Source organism: Loxodonta africana, unplaced genomic scaffold (genome assembly GCF_030014295.1).
Source record: "Loxodonta africana isolate mLoxAfr1 unplaced genomic scaffold, mLoxAfr1.hap2 scaffold_29, whole genome shotgun sequence".
Lineage (NCBI taxonomy): Eukaryota > Metazoa > Chordata > Mammalia > Proboscidea > Elephantidae > Loxodonta > Loxodonta africana.
Window position 1 is genome coordinate 3,059,815 of NW_026975011.1, and position 9,746 is coordinate 3,069,560.

The 9,746-nt window shown below is 33.9% G+C and overlaps 1 protein-coding gene across 1 annotated transcript; it reads left to right on the forward strand.

The window, feature by feature from the left end:
• The first annotated feature begins 239 nt into the window (after positions 1 to 239).
• On the forward strand, positions 240 to 9,499 carry LOC100653820 (olfactory receptor 4A5-like). Its single transcript, XM_023542577.2, has one exon. The coding sequence runs from the start codon at positions 3,882 to 3,884 to the stop codon at positions 4,866 to 4,868; it is 987 nt and encodes a 328-aa protein (XP_023398345.2). The 5' UTR covers positions 240 to 3,881; the 3' UTR covers positions 4,869 to 9,499.
• The last annotated feature ends 247 nt before the right edge of the window (positions 9,500 to 9,746 follow it).

A 9,746-nucleotide genomic window follows, 5' to 3' on the forward strand; every position in this document is an offset into this window, starting at 1 on the left:
CCAAGAGGTGAGATTTTGAAACATCTGACAGAGGACACTCATTAAAAATTTTACGTGATATACAGAAATAGAGCTAGCTTGTTAAAAATATTTCATTAGATTAATTGCTAATTGGTAAAATTAAGCAAGAGAAACACAGAAATTAACCAGAACCTACACAGTGTATTTCCCTTTAGTATTTTATCAGATAGACGTTTACTGTCCATTTGCCAGATAACAAAAGAGGCATGCTATGCATTACAAGGAAGTCAGTAGGTTTGTAATCTTGGTTCATAGGATATGTGATATGTTAATAAAGATGTATAATTGATTTCGATGTATTTGAGCTAAATCAAAAACCAAACCCATTGCTGTCAAGTGGATTTTAACTCATAGCAACCCTGAAGGACAGAGTAGAAATGCCCCATAGAGCTTCCAGGGAGCAGCTGGTGGATTCAAACGGCCGACCTTTTGGGTAACAGCCATACTCTTAACCACTGTACCACCCAGGCTCTGTATCTGAACTAGAAAGTATGTATTACATCAAGTGTGTCAGGGTGTAAAAAAAAAATGTTATGTCTGGAAGTTTGATATGTGTTCTTAAGCATGAATATTTTAAATTATGACAACAACCTTTATGTATATATATATACATACATATGTATATCTTTTTGTATATATACAAAATTATGACAACCATAATGAGGTATACATATATATACCTTTTTTTATTTATTCAAAAAGAAACTGGAAATGAGGAAGTACCTTGCCTACTGCCACTTAGACATACCCAGTAATCCAGTGCCATCAAATCGATTCAACATACAAAACTGCAATTGTAATGCAATGTAGAGGTTATTTTTGTTACTATGACATTCTAATTTCTATTTGTAAAAAGCCATGTTCTTATAAATATTAATTAAAAGATTTTTTTCTAGAAAGGTGTAAACTTAGAGGTTTAAGTTGACAGCCTAGTAATTATTTTAGTCTTTATAGTATCAAATCTTTGAGGACTTAGACTATAGTGGATACTTCACATACTGGTTGTTTTACATGGAAATAACTTAGCTGGCCAATAATATATTTATTTCAGTGAAATCCAGCATTGATTATTAATAACATTAAGGGCACTAGGCCTTGCAGAAAAAAAGTAGTTAAAAAACAATTAGATATAAACTATCTTTACCATTATATTCATCAACAGCTGTGCCTTTATTAATCTACAGCTTCAAAAATGATAGAACTCTTGAATCACCCAGACATACAGAGTGCTCTTTACACCTGGTTTCTAAAAGAAAGCTCAAAGTTCTTCTGAACAGGTTCTTTCACTTCAAGCAAATCAATAAGATGATATCAGCTTGTCTACATTTGAGGAGTAGCAATTCAGCAATTTTTTTGCAAGAATGAATAACCCTAAAGATCGTGTTTCTATCTATATATGTCTATTCTCTCTTATTTGAGTTTGTCTTTAACCATAAATGCGAGGGCCTCTGGGGGATCAGCATTCTTCTTTTTTTTTCTCCTTGAATTTTCTTTTCTTTTTCCTGTTTTCCTTCCTTTCCTTTCTTTTTCCTTCTCTCCTTTCTTCCTGTCTTCTCTCCTCTGCTCTTCTTTTTTTTTTTTTTTTTTACTCTCGTCTCCCTACTCCCCTTCCTTTCCTTTCATCGTTTATTCTTTATTTTCTAGGATGGGCTCTGTGTTTATTTGTAATGGTTTCCCAAGAAGCCTCCTAAGTTCAGGGTCTCAGAGGTTGACCTTCCAGCACTCTTTCAGTACAAGAAGTCTTTCTGGAGATTTCTTAAGAAAGCTATCCTCACTTAACACATTAACATCCCCATTACCTGTGTATATTAATTCCTTAAGTACAACTTCTCTGCTTCTTGATTTAATTCTTCTTTTCTTTCATTTTCTACTGTTTAGGTCTCCATCTGATGCGTGGGTGCAAGTTTTTCCTTTTTTTCTGCTTAACTTTTATCAATATACATACCGTGACAGGTAGATATTATGATACATATTCAACAAAATAGATAATTCTTATAAAGTACAGTTTTATTCAGTGTCCAAAAATGTGTGTCTCTGAGTTATAGATATATAACATCTTTTTATAAGTAATACACTTATTCCTAATGTGACAAAGATCCAGATGATTTGTTCTGATCAAATGTCCACATAAAAACATTCAAGAACAATAATAAAAAGCTATTGTTTATTGATTCTTTATCAGGATCCAGCAGCACTCTAGGCACTTTACATGTAAAAACACACACACACAAATTTCAGAGATATGTATGACTGGTTTCCCTATTTTACAAATTATGAAACTGAGGCACAAAGAGGTTTATGAATTTGCACAAGGTCACAGAGACAGTAAGCGGTGAAGGTGGAATTCAAACACAGACAGTGTTGCCCCAGAGTACGCATTATTCACCACTGTGCTGTGCGCTCTTTCCAAGGGTGTCCTGGGCCTTAAACAGGTGCACACTGAGTGAGAAAGCTAACCATTATTTGGTCACTTGAATGGTCAAATTCCAACACTGGCTAGCATTTTTTAAAGTAACATTGATGAGCTTGGAGATTGTTGTTTAGTTACAAATATATAAATAGAAACATCCAGCAGAATAAAATAAGATGGGGTTTCACTGATAGTATCACAGACAGTTGGACTAGAAAGGATTCTAAGATCATCTAGTTTGAATCTTTATTTTTCAACGAGTAAATTGAGACAGATTTGAGACTAAATGTAGAAAATAACTAAAACTCATACCTTCTTACACTGAGTTTGGATTTTTCCTTTATGTATGTTGCTTTTCGGAATGTGGAGATTGAAGTTCTGATTCTGATCACTCTCAGTGCTTAAGAAGTATTGTATATAAAGCCCTCTTCCGTTGTCCTCTACCTCTCTTTACAGCCTCTATTTTCTCCCCCATGGCTACCCAGCTCACCTGCCATGGATTTGAAAAATGCTGGCTGCTAATGTACTAGTTGTTAATTGCTATGTGTCAGTTAACTTCGGTTCAAAAATGTTTGCTGAAAATATAGATCATATTGTAAGGGTACTCACCACAAATACTAATACTACCAACTCAAAGTACTGACTGTATTTCAATAGAGTATAGAAGTATGTTAGGAGTTGTGGGATAAGCAAAGAGAAAATGGAAGGCATTACAGACCTTTAAAAAGAGACAATCTATGTCCAAATAATTGCTGCAGGTAAGAATGTACTAAAAAATTTTGTAGTTATCTGATACATTTCAAAGTTCAGCCTCTTCAAATTGAAGGAGAGAGTCATAAAGACAGAAAAACATTTGAGGCAGGAAGTACCAAATTTCTAATAGTGGAATATCATAATATTTCGTGAGATATTCCTGAAGAGGGGTTATTTTTGGTGGTATGTAGATCATATTGTAAAGGGACTCACCACAAATATTACCAACTCTAAGTACTGATTCTATGTCAGTTCATTTGTTTACAGTTTATCTTCGCCACTAGAGAATGTTTCTTGAAAGCAGAAATCCTTTCCCTCTTTGTCATTGCTGACGTCTGTGCCAAGAACTGTCATGTTTTATAAAAGGAGTATTAAATGAATGAAAGACTGTTGGACCTCTGACTTATCTTCTCTATAGAAGGTCCACTAAGATTTAGAGGTAGAAGCTCTTATTCATAGGCCCAATCCAGTCATCTGAGAGGAAGTAGAATTGTTAAGGGAAGACATACTGGGATCTTTGAAAGAGAAACTCAGTAGATATTTCTAAATGTTTTTTACGAATAAGCCACTGAACAAGATTAATAGTGAAGAAGAGCTCCATGACCTAATGGACATATTCACAGTGGTGTTCATGATTTCATTACAGGTCTTGGTCTTCTGAGCTCTCATCTCTGAATTAGGTCTTATAGAAGAGTAAATGGGATACAGTAACAGTGTAACAGAATTTGTCCTCCTGGGGCTCACGCAGGATCCTGTTGGCCAAAAAGTGTTAATTGTTATGTTTTTGTTCATTTACATTGTGACAATGGTGGGCAACCTGCTCGTTGTCTTGACCGTTGTTGTCAGCCCCTCCCTGGGCTCCCCCATGTACTTCTTCCTTGCCTATCTGTCACTCATGGATGCTGTTTATTCCACCGCCATTTCGCCCAAAATGATTCTAGACTTACTCTGTGATAAAAAGACTATTTCCTTCCCAGCTTGCATGGGCCAGCTCTTTATAATGCACTTATTTGGTGGCTCTGAGATCTTTCTTCCGGTGGCAATGGCCTATGATCGCTATGTGGCCATCTGTAAGCCACTGCATTACTTAATCATCATGAATCGACAGGTTTGCATTTTGTTGCCAGTGGCGGCCTGGGTTGGAGGATTTTTGCACTCTGTGATCCAACTTCTCTTTGTGCACAGACTCCCCTTCTGTGGCCCCAATGTCATTGATCACTTCATGTGTGACCTGTACCCATTATTGGAACTTGCTTGCTCTGAAACCTATTTTATAGTGCTCACTGTTGTTGCCAATGATGGAGCCATCTGTATGGTAATTTTTATCCTTCTACTAATCTCCTATGGGGCCATCCTAAAGTCCCTGAAGACTCACAGTCAGGAGGGAAGGCACAAAGCCCTGTCTACCTGCAGCTCCCACATCACAGTGGTTGTCCTCTTCTTTGTTCCCTGTATTTTCATGTATGTTAGACCTGTTTCCAACTTTCCCGTTGACAAATCTATGACTGTGGTTTATACAATTATTACTCCCATGTTGAATCCTTTGATATACACTTTGAGAAACTCTGAGATGAAAAATGCTATGGAAAAAACCTGGAGTGGAAAGTTAACCACGTGTAGAATAAGAATTTGTGTCCACACTGAAAATATCATTGCTAATTCTAAAACAAGAAATAGGCAATAAACTATCACAATGAACAATTAAGTCAATTCAATGGATTCTCTAGGAATACTTCCCTTTATTGATGCAAAGACATCCAAAATGTAGAATAAATTATCTTTTACATTAGAATGAAAGTAATAGAGACATTCTGGAGGTTGGATAAAATCCATAAGTATTTTTCCTGTTATAATTAAAAATAAAACTAAGCTAGCATTGTCATTTTATTTTTCTCAGAATATACTGAAACAGGGCTTAGAAAAAAAATTATTTCCTTTTAAAGATAGAAAAAAACAAGTTACTTTAAAAATTTTTCTATCATTCAAATTAATGAGAAAACGATTTACCCAGTTCTTAGAACAAATTTTTGAGACCAAGGGTGTGGTTTTAAGATTTTACTGTTCATTATTGTATGAGCACAACAGCTTTTTTTAGCTCCACTGTGCATTTTGTGTTTAAGATTACTTCTGTTCCTCTGGGGAATGTCTACATATTTATAATTCTGCCTATTTTAGTGGGACATGAAATTGTGTTTGGTTTGAGACCCCATCAGTGAGCAATTTTGTAGATGGGATGTCATTGATGAAGAAAACTCAATCTAGTTCTTGATTAGAGGACAGATACTACTCTTTCACTTTGTATTTGAAAATAACATTAATCTAGGTTATAAACATTTATGTTTTCCTCATTAGTTATTATGTGCATTTTTTGTGATTCTTAAAATATTAGATAGAGCTTCTGATTTTATCTCCATGAAATTGAAGATATGGAAAGAAATGTGTTATTTTCCATAAGCAGCATGTTCCCTAAAAGTTGTATTAAACTAAAATACATTTTTACATAGAGACTTAGAAATCATTTGTTTTGGTAAAAACAAAATTTTGTTTTTCAATTTTATGTAAAAAAAATAAATTTTTCTCAGTCTACAGTCCATCCAGGAACATCCCAAAACCAGAAAGCAGAAAGAATTTTCCCAGTGTAATATGGAACATTATCTGTGCTTAACAAGAGTTTACTTTTCTAACTAAAAGATTTTAGAGCTTTTCTTATTTTTAGATTTTAGTTTGTACTTTTTCGTGTATATCTGGCAACATGCAATTATTTATAAATCTCATAGCCTCTTACCTAGAATACTATTGACGTCGTTGAAACTACCCGATTGCACTCCTCTGATGCCATTTCTTCACCCCTCCTCAGAAGTAACCCCAATCCTAACTTTTAAATCATAGTTAAAAATAGTTTAACTATGTATGCGTGTATCCTTAAAGAATATTGTTTAGGTTTTCTTATTCCAGTAGTTTCCTTAAAGAATATTTGGTGTTGTCTGTGTGTAGGATCATATCATCTGTGAACAGGAATCATTTTACCAATTCCTTTTCAATTTGGGTGCCATTATTTCTTTTTCTTGCCTTATTGCTTTAGCTAGGACTTCCAGCACAAGGTTAAATAGGAGTGATGATAAGGGCCTCCATGTCTTGTTTGTGTTCTCAGGGGGAATGCTTTCAGCCTGTATCCATTGAGAATGATGCTGGCTTCTGGTTTGATATAGATGTTCCTCAAATTTCTCTACTATTCCTATTTTACTGAGGGCTTTTTTTTTTTTATCAGGAATAAGTGTTGGGCATTATCAATTGTCAATTGGCATTATCATGAGATTTTTTTCTTTCGTTCTTTTTGTATGATGGATTATGTTGATTGATTTTCTAATGTCGAACCATCCTTGTATACATAGTATGAATCCCACTTGGTAGTGTTGTGTTACTTTTTTAATACGATGCTGAATTTTATTGGCTAGAATTTTGCTGAGCATTTTTGCTTTTATGTTTTATTTTTTATATTTGTGTGTTTTCCTGGCTTTGGTACCAGGGTTTTACTGGCTTTATAGAATGAATTTTGGGAGATTTCCTTCATTTCTTTGCTCTGAAATAGTTTGAATAGCACTGGTGTGAGTTCTTCTCGAATATTTGGTAGAATTCTTCAGTGAAGCCGTCCAGGCCAGGGCTTTTAATTGTTGGGAGTTTTTGTTTTGTTTTGTTTTGAACCCCATTCAATCTCTTTTCTTGTTATGTATTTTTCAGATTTTCTATCTCAGTTTTTGTTCATTTAGGTAGGTAGTGTGTTTCTAGAAATTTATCTCTTTCCTCTAGTTTCTCGAATTCGTTGGAGTACTATTTTTCGTAGTGTTCTGTTATGATCTTTATTTTAGCAAGGTTTGTTGTAATGCCTCTCTTCTCATCTTGTTTGGGTTATTTGTTTCCTCTCCTATTTTTCTTTTGTTAGTTTGTCCAGTTGTTTACTGAATTTTTTGATTGTTTCAAACAACAAAGTTTTGGTCTTGTTGATTCTTTCTGTTTTTTTTTTTTTTTCCAGATATTTCATTTATTTCTGCTCTAATCTTTGTTACTTCCTTTCTTCTGTTGACTGTGGCCTCTTTTTGTTATTCTCATACAGCTATCATTTTTATTTTGGTGTGTTCTTCTATTTTGATGTTTGCATTTATTGCTATAAATTGACCTCTGAACACTGCCTTTGCTGTGTCTCAAAGGCTTTGATATGATATCTTTACATTCTCATTTAATGCTAGGAATTTTTTGATTTCCTCTTTGATTTCTTCTATTAGTCAGTGCTTTTCAAGCAAGATGTTATTCAGGTTTCATGTATTTAATTTTTTCCCTTGCTCTTCTTTTTGTTGATTTCTACTTCTATGGTGTTGTGATTAGACAGAATGTTTTGTATTATTTTAATATTTTGGATTTTATTGAGGGCATTTTTTGGCCTAAAATGTGGTCTATTCTGAAGAATGTTTCATGTGTGTTGTAAAAAATATCCACTTTGCTGCTGTTTGGTGGAGTGTTCTATATATGTCTCCGAGGTCAAGTTGGGTGATCATGGCCTTTAGATCTTCTGTATTTTTGCTGTGTTTCTTTCTAGATGTTCTGTCTTTTATATAGTGGTGTGTTGAAGTCTTCCACTATTATTGTGGAACGGAGTATTTCTCTTCTCCATGCTCTTTTTTTTTTTTTTTTATGGTCTTAGAGTTGGTTTTATGTATTTTGGAACCCAGTCATTGAGTGTATAGATGATATTTGATTGTCATTTTAATCATTGTATAATGTCCTCCCTTGTCTTTCTGTTCAATTTTGCCTTAAATTTTACCTGAGAGTAATATTGCCAGTTCTACTCTTTTTTGGTTACTGTTTGCTTGATATATTTTTTCTGTTTTTAATTTTCAGTATATTATGTGTTTTTGTCAGTGATATGTCTCTTGTGGGCAGCATATTGATGAATCTTTTTTTTTTTTAATTCATTCTGCCACTCTCTGTCTCTTTATGTGTGCTTTTAAGCTATTTACATTCAGTGTAATTATTGACACATGGGTGTGAATTTATTGCTGTCATACTGTGCTTTTCTTCTGTGGTGCTGACGTTTTCTTTGTGCCTCTTACTTTCCCATGCCAAGTTCCTTTTGTTTGTGGATTTTCTTTTCTTCTTTCGTTACGGTAGATTTTGTGTTTACTCTTTATTATTTTTTTGTTTTTTTTATTTGGCTGGTTAGGTTTATTAAGTTTCTTTGTGGTTTCCTTGAATTTTACCCTTATCTTCCTTAGTCTGAATCAGTTGTTTATTACCTGATATTGCTTTGAGTTCCTCTCCATCTGAAAGTTCTATACCTACCCATTTATTCTCCTTTTTATTGTTTTGACATTGTCATCATTTATTGACTGACGTTTCTGTTTTACTTTCTGAGTCTTTAGCTTTATTTTAGTATTGAGAGTTCTTACCTAGGTTGGTATCTGGCTGATGCTTACCTATGTCCTAGACTCCGGTTATTGTTTAATGTTGGTTCTCTAACAAAAGGTCTCCCTTTAATGTTTCTTGTAAGTTTGGTTTTTTTTTTTTTAGAATTCCACGAATTTCTTTTTATCTGGATAAGTACTAATTTTCCTATTTTATTGGAGAGTTTTGTTGGATATATTATTCTTGGCTGTCAATTATATATATATATATATGTCGTCCCATCAATTTCTTGCCTGCATTACTTTTGCCAAGTAATCATAGTTTAATCTTATTTTTTCCCTTTGTAAGGGACTTTTTGTTTTTTTCTAGAGCTGCTTTCAGGATTCTTTCCTTATCTTTGGTTTTGGCAAGTGTAGTAATGATATATCACAGTAACTTCTTTTGGAGTCCATCCTATATAGGCTTCTTTGAGCTTACTGGATCATCACTTTTTCTTCTATCATGCTATTTTGGAAGTTTTCTGTCAGCACATCTTCAACAATCTTCTCTGTGTTTTCCACATTCTCCCCCTGTTCTGGAACTCCAATAATGTGCAAATTTTTCCTCTTGATTGTGTCCCACATAATTCTTAATTTTTCTTCTTTGTCTTCTCTAATTTTTCCTCAAAGTGGTATCCATATATTTGTCTTCAATATCACTGATTCTGTCTTCCATTGTTTCAAATTTGCTTCTTAAGCCCTCTATTAAGTTGTCTATTTCTGAAATTTTATTATCTTTCTGATTTCTAGTTGCCTTTTCTCACGATTTCTGATTGTTTATTTAGTGTGATTGTTTTATTCTTGTATTATTTGCCTGAATTCTTCCATATTTTTGTCTGTGTTTTCCCTTTTTTAGGCTTTGTTTTCTTTTGTTCTTTTTTTTTTTTTTTGATGATTTTGTGTATTTTTTTCCTTGTGTTTTTTTCTGTATCTCTTTCCTAATGCCTTGGAGAGCTCTAAATATTACTATTTTGAATTATCAGGTAGTTCCACTGCTTTTTCCTCTACCAGAACTTCATCTGATTCTTTATTTTGGTCACTTGCTGAAGCCCTCTTTTCCTGCTGTGTCTGAGACATTAGGGTCTTTTTTTCTTTATTTATTGATTGTATATTTGTTTGTTTCATCC